This window comes from Natrix helvetica (genome assembly GCF_964273705.1).
Source record: "Natrix helvetica genome assembly, chromosome: 13".
NCBI lineage: Eukaryota > Metazoa > Chordata > Lepidosauria > Squamata > Natricidae > Natrix > Natrix helvetica.
In genome coordinates, this window is record NC_138557.1 from 3,887,520 (window position 1) to 3,900,100 (window position 12,581).

Sequence of the window (12,581 nt, forward strand, 5' to 3'; positions counted from 1 at the left end):
ACTTGGGAGTAAGGCCACAGGTGGACGATGAATGGCCCCTCCCAGAGGAAATAAAAGAGGAGCGAAAGGGGAGTGGAGTTTGCAGGAGACAATTAGTTCCTTTAATTGTTTGGTGAATCTCCGAGACTCTTTGCCAAGTTCTGCAGAGATCGGCCTGGCAGCTCTCCAAGCCAGAGGTCTGTGACTGTAAATCCTCCCTTGAAAGACTTTGCTGGATGCGAATGAGCCGGATTCACAGTCAATGAATAAAAACGGCTTTTGTTGGGACCAGGAGTTTGCTTCAGGCTCTCGGGAAGCCTCGGTCAGAACATTGGTTTGTAGTGTCTTCTGCTCCAGTTGAGAAGACTCAACCAAGGGATTCTTTGGTTCTGTTCCAGCCAAATCTCCGTGGTTGCCGGCAGCAAAGGCAATTGCTCCAGATTCTGCACCACCGGGATGGATGGCGGCATGAGCATATGGGACGTGAAGGTGAGTAGGGGGTGGTGGAAGTGGGCTGCCTTGTGCCATCCAGGTAGACTTGTTAGACAGGAACAAGAAATACTGAGTTTAGACATTTGGAGGCTTACATGTGAAGTTGTCCTGCTGCAAAAAAAGCATCATCTATCATCTATCTTTCTAATAGCAGGTCCCAGCAGCCTTCTTCAAAATAAAATCAAAATGTTGTTTAGCTGGGGTTTTATTTTAAGAGCAGAGTTTCTTTTGCGGTTCTCTTTATTTATTTCAACGAGAAGGAGCTTTTGCCCCTTTCACGTTGCAAGAAACAAAATTCATCCCTTAAAAAAATAAATCGCCAAGCTTCGGTGGAAATTTGGAAGAAAATTGAGGCAGGAGAGGGAGTTTTTTCAGGGGGAAAACAGGTGACAAGAAGATTTTGAATTCCATGTTTTTAGTTCCCACTTGAGATTTATAGTAATTGGGAATCCGGGGTAAAATCAGCCCGGATCCTAATGAATCCGATTTCTGATCTTGAAAAATAACTACTGGATTGTAAGCCTCTTTTCTTTTTGCGTTTCAGACCTTGGAGGCTGCAATGAAAAGCCTCCACGTCAAATAAACCGGCATAAAATCTGCGCGCAGAAAACCGGGATTTCCCGCCTGCTGAGGAAATCAATCAAGGCTTAATCGATTCCTGCTTTCCCAAACCTTAAAACGACAATCCCGGATGGCTACAAGCTCAGCTTTTTTTTTTCTTGAGGCCTCCTGGGCAGGAACCCAGGAGGTGGTTTAAAAATAAAATAAATGCAATTAAATAGAGTCTAAAAATCTGTGTGTGTCATGAGTTGGGGTCTTTCCTCCCCCCTCCCGGGCAGTAAAGCCTTCATTTCTAAGAATTTAAAGATGAATCTCTGCTCCAATTTTATGTTTACAGGTAGTCCTCAACATACGGCTGCATTTCTGTTGCTAAGTGAAACATTTTTAAGTGAGTGTTGCCCCATAATCCTCGGCGTACAACCGCAATGGAAGCCAAAATTTCTGTTGCTAAGTGAAACCTCTGTTAAGTGAGTTTCGCCCCATTTTACCACCTTTCTTGCCACGGTCATTAAGTGATTCACTGTGGTTATAAATAGCCCAGTTGTTCAGTGAATCTGGCAATCCCCGTTGAAGACCTGACTGATCAGGTCACAAAAAGGGACCACCGGACACTGCGGCTGTTATAAATACGAGTCAGTTGCCCAGGGGCAGAATTTCGATCATGGGCCCAAGGGGGGAGACTACAACGGCCATAAGGGTGAAAAGCGATCTGAAGTCATTTTTTTCCCCAGTGCCGTTGTAGCTTTTGAACGGCCACTAATTGAACAGTTATAAGTTGAGGCCTGCCTCTTCTGGCAGGATTTCAAATTTTGGAATTTCTTAGCAGGATCCTAGCAAATGAAGTCTGCGAGGCTTGTAAGGTAAAGATAAAGGTTCCCCTCGCACATGTGTGCTAGTCGTTCCCGTCTCTAGGGGGCGGTGTTCATCTCCGTTTCAAAGCCGAAGAGCCAGCGCTGTCCGAAGACATCTCCGTGGTCATGTGGCCGGCATGACTCAATGCCCAAGGCGCATGGAACGCTGTTCCCTTCCCACCAAAGCGGGGGGGGGGGGGGATGTTGCGTGTGAAAAGGCACCAGACCGTTACGATAATTTAAACTTTATTCAGCCAAATATACAGGTTTTTCTCTTTTCTCTTTTTTCTCTCTCTCTCTCTCTCGCCTGCCTCTGTTCTGCAAAGATGCACAATCCCGAAGATGCGTTCTTTTTGTTTTCGTTTTTCCCGGGGTTTGTGTTTTTTTTTTTAAAATAATAAATTCATTATCGACTTTCGGAGAAGGAGGAAAGAAATGAAAAGGACGGCTTTAAAAAAAAAAGAAGAAGAAGAAAGAAAAGAGGGTGGAAAAGAGAAAACCGAATCAGCTTCATGGGTTGGGGCGTGTGGCCTGTCTCAAGGATTCCACCTCTGCCCAGTAACTGTTGATTTCCCTGGATCCTTCTGCAGCCCAGCTCCATGCCAAAGCATACGGCGTTCCCCCTCCCTCCCCAGATATTTTTTGGAAATGCACCTACAGGGGTCCGAGCTACTCATCCCCCCCTCCCTCCCTGCCTAGTTCCCTGAAAGCTAGCTGAAGCGACTGGCCCCCTCCCCAGCAAACCTTCCCCTCCGTCGGCCTCCCACCCGAAATTAAAAAAAAAACCCACATCAAACCGTTCAGACGGTGGCGGGTTTTTTGCCCCCTTTCCCGAAAAAAAAAAAGGAAAAAAAAAAAAAAACCCCGGTCATTTTAATGCAACCGTCGGTGTTGTCACGAAGTCTGCACCAAAGGTGATGAGAGTGCTCGGATCTCCTGCCCTCCCCCTGCCGCTTTCCCCTCCCCTTGCCTGCGTGACACCCCCCCCCGCCCTCCCCTCCCCCCAAAAAAGTAATCCCGTGGAATTCTGTGCCCAGATGAAGACAAACACGGAGCGGTCAGTGTCTCTTGATGAGAGGTGCTGCCATTGTTGCCACTGCCCTCTTCCTGCAGCCTCTCTGGGAAATGACGCCGCAGCGAGTCCGAAGGTGCCAGGCCCAGCACTGTCCCAGGGGGTGTCCCTCCTCTCGGGGTGCGGGGGCTGCCTTTACTTGTTGAGTGACAGCGACTGCATCCGCTTGCCTGCTATGGCCGCTTCGTCTTTAGCTGGGGGGGGGGGGAGGAGGGACGGGGGAGAACCGGAGAAGGAAGAAGAGCTGAATCCATGAATTCTTCCTTCCTTCTTTCCTTCCTTCCCTCTCTTCCTGTCATCCACCTTCCTAGAGTGCATAAGAATTCCTACGGGAAGGGGACGTAACTCCAGATAAGGCACCTTTATAAAAGGCTGAGGGGTCTTCTTTCTTTCTTTCCTTCCTTCCTTTCTTCTTCCTTTTTTCTTTCTCTTTCTTCTTCCTCCCCCTCTCTTCATTTCCATCTCATTCCTTCCTTTTCTTTTTTCTTTCTCTCTTCTTCCTCCCTCTCTTCCTGTCATCCATCTTTCTACGGTGCCTAAGAATTCCTACGCAGATCAACCACCTTTATAAAGAGCTGATAGCTTTCTTTTGTTCTTCCTTCCTTCCCTCCCTTTTCATTTCCATCACCTTCCTTCCTTTTCTTTCTTCTTTCTCTCTCTTCTTCCTCCCTCCCCCTCTAATCATTTCCATCTCCCTCCCTTTCCTCCCTCCCTCCATCCCTCACACCTAGGCAACTTAAAGACTGAGAAAAATCCACCACAGAATAAATACTTAAACAAAACTGGGAGAAAACCTCGCTGAAGCCTCAGCCCACTTCCCCCCCCCCCCTTACCTCTCCTCTCTTCCTCCTTCTTTTTGGCTGCCTCCTCCCTCTGTTTCCGGATAATGGCTAGCCGGGCGAGGTCGGCCTTGGCCTGTTCCGTTTTCCCTGCCAGGTGCATCTTCATGTACCTTTCTTTTGCCTTCTGTTTTTCAATCTCTTCTCTGCAGAAGTAAGGGGCGTGGGGGGAAGAGTCGGCAAAAGATCCAAGTCCACAGGGGGCTTTGGAGAGCTGGGTTAAAAAAGGGGTTAAAAATCTCCCTCCCAAACAATTGGCTTAATTCCCGGAGAACGGAAGGAACCCAGAGGCCAGAACTGCCCACCTGTCTCAGAGGGAAGGGAAGGGACTTACCGTTCTCTCCGTGACAATTCCCTCGGGCTCTCTAAATCGAGCTGGGTAACTTTTTTAGCGGTTTGCACCGCCCGGTTGGGATTCTCTATGTCGATCATGCCTTCCACTCCTTTGTGCTTTGGCTGGAATGGAAAGGCAACAACAAAAGGGAGCCGGTTGGGAGAGCTTTCCGGAAGGGGATTTTGTGACCGTTGTGTGGGGAGGAAAAGAGATGCCGCCCAGGGAATGGCTGGATGAGAGAGGCCTAGTGGGGAAAGAAAGGAAGAATGGATGGGAGGGAGGAGAGGAAAGAAGAAGAAAGTGGGGGAAGGGGAGGGGAGAGGAGGAAGAAGGGGAGGAAGGGAAGAGGAAGAAGGAAGGGAAGAGAAGGGGAGAAGGGGAGAAAGGGAGGAAGGAAGGAGAAGGAGAAGAAGGAGGAAGGGGAGGAAGGAAAGGAAAGGAGAAAAGGGGAAGGAAGGAAGAAGAGGAGGAAGGGAAGGAGAAAAAGTGGAGAAAGGGAAGAGGAAAGGAAGGGAGGAAGGAAAGGAGAAAAAGGGGAGGATGGAAGGGAAGAAGGGAGGCAAGGGAGGAAGAAGAGGAGGGGGAGGAAGGGAAGAGGAGAGGAAGGGAGGAAGGAAAGGAAAAAAGCGGGGGAAGGAAGATGGAAGGGAAGAAGGGAGGCAAGGGAGGAAGGGAAGGAGAAAAAGGGGAGAAAGGAGGAAGGGAGAAAGAAGAGGAGGAAAGAGGGGAGGAAGGAGAAGAAGGGGAGGAAGGGAAGGAGAGGGAAAGCAGACAGAAACAATCCTCCCCAACTTGTTCGGCTGTAAAAAGAGACGTGGGAAATCGGTCCTTGCAAGAGTCTGTCAGAGTTAGAGTTAACCTTACAATAAAGCAGCCTCAGCCCATCCGGCCTGTTTCCGGCCTGGTCCACCTAAGAAGGCTGACCTTAAGGCAAAGGGGGAGCCAGACCTTGGTGTGTGTGTGTGTGTGTGTGTGTGTGTGTGTGATGAGGGAATGCAAGGCAACCTAACAGGTGGGTAGAAGAAGCCTCGAGGGGCTGAATCAAAGCCAAGAGCATCTCCTCGCTCTTCCTGGTCCTAAATTAAGGAAGCTCCTCTCCAAACCCTGACCTCCCCCCTCCCTACCTGATAGTCCTCGCCCTCCTCCTCCTCGCTCTCATCCGAGTCTAGCGATTTCTCCTTCTTCTTGGGCTCTCCGGAGGCCCCCAAGCCGCCTTCCTCTTGCTCCTCTTCCTCTTCCTGTGGAAAGGAGAAGCATCAGCAAACCAGAACAGCCGTGGGGAAGGTTGTGGGGTGGCGGGTGGGTGGGATCAGAATGGCTGGGAGCGATTTTCCTTCACTCAAGGGGGGGGGGGGGAGGCGTGTGGCTCTCCGCCCGCTCCTCTCTCTGACTGCCTGGCGTTGCGGGGATAGTTGGGAGGACGACATGGACGGGCCTCCAATTCTCAGCCTAAGCTACCTTAGTATCAACTGACTTAGGATCGCTTTTCACACCGTTGCAGCATCCCCATGGACATATGGTCAAAAACCAGACAGCTGACAACGGACTCATCTCGAGGACGGTTGCCGTGTCCCCCAGATGCCAACCCTGACGTGAGCCTGGCTGAGGCTATCTTGGAGGCTTCAGGGATGCCACAGAGTAATAGGACGGGGAGGGGGGGAAATAGTTAGATGGAGTTTTGTAGTCAAAACAATGTTTTCTTGTGGGAAACATTCTCACAGGTGGCCGTCCAGAGGAGGAGCAAGGTAACCTAGCAACCGGCCAGCACTTGGATTGGACAGTGTGAGCAGTGACTTGGGATGGGGGGAAGAAGGGGAAACTTTTGCTTTTGAATTAGGTGAAAGCTGCGGGAACCTTCAGAGTTGGCTTTTCACCAGTCTGTGCCAATAGGATGTATCCAATAAAACGAGGAATTTGCCTGCCACGGCGTTCTGCTTTCCATGGGTGCATTACGTTGGCACCAGGGCCATGCCGTCTCCTTTTGCAGCCGTCTGACAAGCGAAGTCAATCGAACAAGCATGTTACTGTTCACTGAACCACCAAGGGAAGTCATAAAACGGGGCAGCAGTCACTGAACAAAGGTCTCGTTTAGCAACCTCAATATTGGGCTTGTTAAGCAGCGGTTAAGAAACCTCGTCTCCTTACCCTGGCCTTCTGTTTCTCAGCCTGCAGCTGGGCATCGATCTCTTCAGGGCTTGTATACTGTCGCGCTCGGCCTTTATGGCCTCCTTTTTTACCTGCAAGTAAGAAGTGGGTTTAGAGATGACTTCCCCCCACCTCTTCCTCCTCGTGCCCTGCTCCCATTGGCAGGCGAGGCCTGGACGCCCATCAACGGCAGCAGCGAGTTTCTAGGACAAGACAGTCTTCTCCCACATGTTCTGACTCCCAGAATAGTGATCCATACTGTTCTGAGCGAGGCTTCCCCAAAAAGTACGAGGCAGAGTCCTGGTCCCACCAAAACCCCTTTTATTAAACGAGTGTGAATTCCTCTCATTCACATTCAGCAAAGGCCTGGCAAACAGTCTTTCAAAGGAGTATTTATGACCACAAACCTTATCTATCTGGGAAAGCTGCCATGTAAATATTTTTTCAAATGAGGTACTGTGCAAGGAAAGACTCTGGGCACAGAGTCTCTGAGATTCACGGACAAATCCTCACATTCCTGAAATGAATCTAACGACTGAACGAACGAATTGTTTCCTGCAAAAGCCCACTCCCCTTTCGCTCCTCTTTTATTTCCGATGGGAGGGGCCATTCACCATCCACCTGTGACTTTACTCCCAAGTCGACCCTGATTTCTGAGCTGTTCTTTTCTTCTGGCAACTCTGCGCATGCGCACACTGGGAACAGGCTCCAGCTGTTCCTCTGCCTCACTGATGTCTGACTCCGAAGGCAGCTGAGAACTGCCAGACGATCTCGGCCCCGTCTCTGCCTCCAATGCACAGCCCTCGTCTGAGCCTTCCTCAGACTCCAGGACTGGTCCAGGTTCCTCCCCAACCTCCTCACTGTCTGACTTCGTTGCCAGCTGTGCTGGCAGGCGACGACACCACATCAGCAAGCACTCCCCCCCACACACACACCATGGAAAGGCCTGGGGGGGGGGGGGAAGCTTAGGGACAGGGCTGTATGGCACTGTGAAGCGGTATATAAGTCTAATTTCCGGGAGCTCCTCGGCTGCAGGGTATAAACTGAGACCGTAATCCCCCTACTCAACCTCCACCCACCCCCCTGCTTCCCACATGCAAAGGGAGGCTGCCAAATGCCCCTCCCCTGCCCCCCCAACTCTGTTCTGGTTGACAGCCAACTGGAGGGAAGCCCTTCCAAGCAGATCCTCATGGCCTGATGCAATCCACCCAGCTGCCCATCCTGGCGGAGAGGCTGCCCTGGCACTGGATTCCCACTGCATCGGAAGGGGGGGGGTGTCAGGAAGGAAAGGCAGGGCGGGTCTCTCCACTGCTCCCCTACTGGGCCTAATTAAGGCCCCCACCTCCTGATTTGACAATAATTAACACTGATTTCACTCTCTTTAAGACCCCCACCCACCCATTTGCCTCTTGTGGAGACCCCCACCCTCTATTTTGACACTCATTCAGCCCCACAACCTGATTTGGCTCTCCTTAAACTCCCCCCCCCCTTCCCGCTGATCTGTCTTTGAAACCCCTCCAGCCCCCCCCCCCGGATTTGACCCTCATTCAGCCCCACCCACTCATTTGGCTCTTGTGGAGCCCCCCCACTCTGTCAACTGACCCTCATTAATCCCCCCCACCCCCAAGATGTGGCTCCCATGGAAGCCCCTCCCCCAGCCCTGTTTTGGCACTAATTAAGCCCCTCCCGCGGATTTCACTCTCCTTAAGACCCCCACCCACCCACTTGCCTCTTGTGGAGACCCCCCACCCTCTATTTTGACACTCATCCCACCCCCCAAAATGTGGCTCTCATAGACGCCCCCCAGCCCTAATTTGACACTAAATAGCGCCCCCCCACCTCTCTAAAGGACCTGCCCGAGAAAGAATCTCCGGGGGGGGTCTTTCAAGGGAGGGGGGGCAGCTTTGGAATGATCTCCCCCCCCCCCAATTTTAATGGTTTTTTTTTTAAATTTTAGGGAAAGGAAGGAATCCGCAGGAAAGGCCTGAAGCGCCTCCCGAGGCATCCCGGCCTTTCCAGGCAAGGTGAGGGGGGAAGGGGGGGTCACAAGGCCCATGGGGCACGGCCTGGGACGATGGGGTCCGTAGTCCAGCTGCTTCGGAAGCTTGGGCCTCCCCAGGGAGCAGCCTCCGCGGGGCCGCCGGGCGCTCACCTCCTTTGGGCATAGCGAGGCTCCGGCAACGATGGCGGCTCCGACGGCGAGCGAATCGTCCTGCTTCTCCTCCCGCCCCCCCCAACACGCCTCGCTTCGCCCCGAACTGGGAGCGACCCGGAAACGGAAGTAGGGCCGGTATCTTCGTCGACGTCCGTTGAGGTCCCCGGCCCCCTTCTTTCCTTGAGGCTGTCTCGCCTACCGCCTGACGGGAAACCTGAGGGAACTTTAAGCCGGGACCCGGGAAGGTAAAAGCAGCGCGTTAAAGAAGCCTTGGCCGCTCCGAAGAAGCGGGCGGTTGGTTCGAGGGTTCCTTGCGAAGGCGGCTCCGCCTTGAGGTCTGGCGCACGGCCAAGCAGGCAATTTTCGTGAACGGACGGACTAGGAAAAGCCCCCCCGGGAAGCGACGGCGGGGCCAAGGAGGCCTGGGCTGCAGGTGACGTCACGGCGGGGGCGACAGGGAAGCGGAAGAGCGAAGCGGAGGAAAAGAGCAGCGCCCCCAAATCGTAAGTATCCTCCCGCCCCCGGTCGGACCAGAAGGGGGACCCGGAGCCCCGAAAACCCGACAGCCCCCCCCCATTCCCCGTCTCTGTCTGTCTGGGGCCTGTTTGAAGTCTCTCTGGGTGGCAGGCAGAAATCCACCAGGAGGGTATCTTGCTGGGAAGGGACTCACCGGTGTAACTTCTGCCTGGGCTGCCCCTGTAAGTGGCCCTTTTACCCCCGAGGAAGGCCGGCGATCCCGCTTGACGAGGGGAGGAAGGCTGCTCTTGGGGAGCAGAGCGTCGAAAGGAGTCAGAATCAGAATACAGATCACCTGGAAAAGGGACCTTGGAGGTCTTCTAGTCCAGCCCCCTACATAAGCTGTGAAAAGATGATGATGAGAATAATAGTTCAGTTGACTGAGTTTCATGTTGAATGAATAAAGAAGCAGAATAGTTCCATTGACTGAGCCAAACCCAGACTGAACATCTGCCTGACTGTGCAATATAATAATAACAATAACAAGCATGTAGCAGTGATACCCATGGTCATCGGGGCACTTGGCACCAGGTCCAAGAATTTTACAAGATACATCCACAAATTGCAGCTTCCTGCAATAACACCAGCGGAACTGCAAAAAACTGCGCTACTCGGAACATCTTATATTTTAAGAAGGTCCTTGGTTGATACCTAGGACGCTGGCAGCAAACCGTATAAACCATTAGCACCAGTCACTGGTATTTGTAATGCATTTTTGAATGTTTTGTTGGCTGAGTTTCATGTTTAATGAATAAAGTAAATAACAACAGCAACAACAACAATAATAATAGAATTGTTTTACTGACATTTTCACGCCACCCATTTCATTGGCTGTCTTCCTCAGATTGTATACATACATCTCAAATATGTTTTTTTCTGCAGGTTTTTTTTTCCTTTTTGAAGAGATGCCCAAGGTGAAAAGGAGCAGAAAACCTCCTCCGGATGGCTGGGAATTGATCGAACCAACCTTAGATGAGTTGGATCAAAAAATGAGGGAAGGTATGTGTGTGTGTGTGTGTCTGTCTTAGCTGCACGCGTTCAAGAAAAATGGAAATAAGACTGTGAGAATGAAAAAGTAATGTATGGTCTCTGCCATTTCTTTCTCAGCCGAGACCGAACCGCATGAAGGAAAAAGAAAAGTGGAATCTCTTTGGCCCATCTTCAGAATTCATCATCAGAAAACGCGCTACATTTTTGATCTCTTCTATAAAAGGAAAGCCATTAGCAGAGGTAAGACAGTGGGCTCTTTCATCTCCCCTTGAAAAGATAAACCTTGTCTTTTTTGTTGTGTGGCGAGGGAAAAACAGTCAGCCCTTTGAGGTAGGTCAAGTCAGGAAACAGACTTCAAAAACTACTGGAACTCTTATTATAGAGTATAACAGAATCTTGAAAGCCTGGCAGAGTTTCTCTGCATCCCCTATTAATAGCAAAAAAAAAAAAAAACCCACCCAAAAGGTGGAATAATGTTGAGTTTCTTTCTCAGTTCTGCTTACGCAGGACAGAGAGCCTGGGGGAAGAGTCAAGCAAGGAACTAACCTAGAATCCTTACATTCCCACAAGCAATCTCAGTTCAACCCCTGTTGAATTCTATTAATTCCTATCTAGTGCCAATTTAATGCTGTTGAGTAGATTCTTCTGCATAGTTTTGAACAGTAAATCAACACATGGAGCTTAACATGTTTCTTTGTGTCTGATGGCTGAGGTATTTACTGAATTATCTGGTATTTATTGAATTCCTTCTTCAAGGCCATTTCCATGCACCTTTACCAAAGTTCAGTTTTCTGTTTTCCAAACTCTAGCTCATTTAATCAGAGGAATACATTCACCCTTTCATTTATATCTGCCCTACGTAGAGTTATACGAATATTGCATCAAAGAAGGTTACGCAGACAAAAACCTGATTGCAAAATGGAAGAAGCAAGGCTACGAAAACCTTTGCTGTTTGCGCTGCATCCAGACTCGCGATACTAATTTCGGGACCAACTGCATTTGTAGAGTGCCCAAAAGTAAACTGGAAGTGGTAAGGAATGTTGTTTTTTAAAGGTCATTTGCAGCCATGCTTTCAGTACAGTGGCGGGTTCCGAATCCTGTTGCCCGGTGCTCCGGGCAGGCATTGGTACGCCCGTACCGGGGCATACCGCCTGCAGCCCACCACTGTTTCAGTATCCACTTTCTTCTTCCCTTGTATGCATATTCAGCTGCTCAATCATGTATACAATTTATGAAATTCCTGTCCTATTAAAAAAAATACCCCTGCTCTAAAATCAAGGTTTTTTTTTCAACCACTGAATCCCCCCCCCCCCTACTTCTTGCGTAACTTTATGGTCTGTTTAGTCTAGTCTAGTCTTTATTGTCATTGTACAAAATAAATACAACGAAATTGGTTTCTTCTCACCTGTTGGTTTCCTTCTACAGGGGAGAATAATTGAGTGTACTCACTGTGGCTGTCGGGGCTGCTCTGGATGAAAACCTGTCTTCAAAAGAAACCCCAAATTGTTCAGAGGTTTTAAGTGACTGTTACCATCAAGGACTGCTCATAAGAACTATTTTTTTTCACCACCTGCTGTCAAGACGGCTCCCTTTGTATCCCGCCATAGAATAATTAAATGTGTAAATGCAGTAATGTGTTTTCATGTCCTGTATTCATTGTTATTTTAAAATAAAGTCTTGTCTACTCCTTCCAAATAATAAGCATAATTCTGATTTTTAAAAATTATTTACATGCAATAGTTCTAGCAAAAAAAGACTAAATTAGGCACCCCTTTTATCCTCTTAACGTTTTGAAAATATTGAGGGTCACTAATACACACTATAAAGGGCGCTGTGCCTCAGTGGCTAAGACGCTGAGCTTGTCGATCAGTTCAGCGGTTCGAATCCCTAGTACCATGTAACGGAGTGAGCTCCCGTGACTTGTCCCAGCTTCTGCCAACCTAGCAGATTGAAAGCACGTAAAAAATGCAAGTAGAAAAATAGGAACCACCTTTGGTGGGAAGGGAATAGCGTTCCGTGCGCCTTCGGCGTTGAGTCATGCCGGCCACAGTGATGGCTTCGGACAGCGCTGGCCCTTCGGCTTTGAAAGTGAAATGAGCACTGCCCCCTAGAGTCAGGAAGGACTAGCACATATGTGTGAGGGGAACCTTTACCTTAATACACACTGATCATTAGTAAATATATGATTCTTAGAACTCAACAACTCCCATTTCAAGCAAAGAAACCAGGGAGCTGAAATAAAATTCTATACACTGCCATGTTAAAAAACTAATTGTCCCTTTTTAATTATGTGAACAGCTGTATGGAGACTGCAGGATAGCAAAAGGGTAGAAAATATCTTTTACTTTGGGAATCTTTGCTGAAGCCCAATTTTATTTAGTTACCAAAAGTATATCTATAAAGTCTCTTAGGTTTTTCCTATTGATGTTCCCAGAAATTGTTAGGAATCTTGGCAGCAAATGTTGTACTTTCAAACACTGCTTTGCAACTTTAGGTTGCTAATTTTCCTTTGAAGAGTTGTAACCGTTATCTCTCAACCTTGGTGACTTGAAGATGTGTGGACTTCAACTCCCAGAATTCCCCCCGCTAGCTAATAAAATGGCTTAGAAAGAGATAGAGTAGCACAATCACTACAAAGCAAGTATGA

At 49.4% G+C, this 12,581-nt stretch overlaps 3 protein-coding genes across 3 annotated transcripts in view; 2 read left to right on the forward strand and 1 right to left on the reverse strand.

Moving 5' to 3' along the window:
• The window catches only part of LOC309398522 (actin-related protein 2/3 complex subunit 1B-like), a 10,022-nt gene extending 8,757 nt beyond the window's left edge, over window positions 1–1,265 (forward strand). The window contains exons 8-9 of the mRNA XM_081965488.1: window positions 337–468; window positions 1,016–1,265. Coding sequence (XP_081821614.1) covers window positions 337–468; window positions 1,016–1,054 — 171 coding nt within the window. The 3' untranslated portion in view covers window positions 1,055–1,265. The remainder of the gene's footprint in view (window positions 1–336; window positions 469–1,015) is intronic.
• An 847-nt stretch (window positions 1,266–2,112) lies between these two features.
• PDAP1 (PDGFA associated protein 1) lies at window positions 2,113–8,576 on the reverse strand. Its single transcript, XM_081965770.1, has 6 exons — window positions 8,426–8,576; window positions 6,274–6,365; window positions 5,253–5,366; window positions 4,129–4,250; window positions 3,789–3,940; window positions 2,113–3,149 (listed from the first exon to the last, which is right to left on the reverse strand). The coding sequence occupies exons 1-6, from the start codon at window positions 8,436–8,438 to the stop codon at window positions 3,091–3,093; spliced, it is 552 nt and encodes a 183-aa protein (XP_081821896.1). The 5' UTR covers window positions 8,439–8,576; the 3' UTR covers window positions 2,113–3,090.
• A 221-nt stretch (window positions 8,577–8,797) lies between these two features.
• On the forward strand, window positions 8,798–11,635 carry BUD31 (BUD31 homolog). The gene is made up of 5 exons (XM_081965771.1): window positions 8,798–8,931; window positions 9,827–9,943; window positions 10,052–10,174; window positions 10,798–10,964; window positions 11,360–11,635. The coding sequence occupies exons 2-5, from the start codon at window positions 9,850–9,852 to the stop codon at window positions 11,408–11,410; spliced, it is 435 nt and encodes a 144-aa protein (XP_081821897.1). The 5' UTR covers window positions 8,798–8,931; window positions 9,827–9,849; the 3' UTR covers window positions 11,411–11,635.
• Window positions 11,636–12,581: the final 946 nt, after the last annotated feature.

Coding starts and splice junctions, on each gene's coding strand:
- PDAP1 (XM_081965770.1), bottom strand. Junction 5,367..6,273: donor CTGAGAAACAGAAGGCCAGG/GTAAGGAGACGA, acceptor TCCTTTCCACAG/GAAGAGGAAGAGGAGCAAGA. Junction 3,150..3,788: donor GAAGGAGGAAGAGAGGAGAG/GTAAGGGGGGGG, acceptor CCCCCCCCCCAG/CTAAAGACGAAGCGGCCATA.
- BUD31 (XM_081965771.1), top strand. CDS start 9,850: ATGCCCAAGGTGAAAAGGAGCAGAAAACCTCCTCCGGATGGCTGGGAA. Junction 10,175..10,797: donor AAGGAAAGCCATTAGCAGAG/GTAAGACAGTGG, acceptor TGCCCTACGTAG/AGTTATACGAATATTGCATC. Junction 10,965..11,359: donor CCAAAAGTAAACTGGAAGTG/GTAAGGAATGTT, acceptor TTCCTTCTACAG/GGGAGAATAATTGAGTGTAC.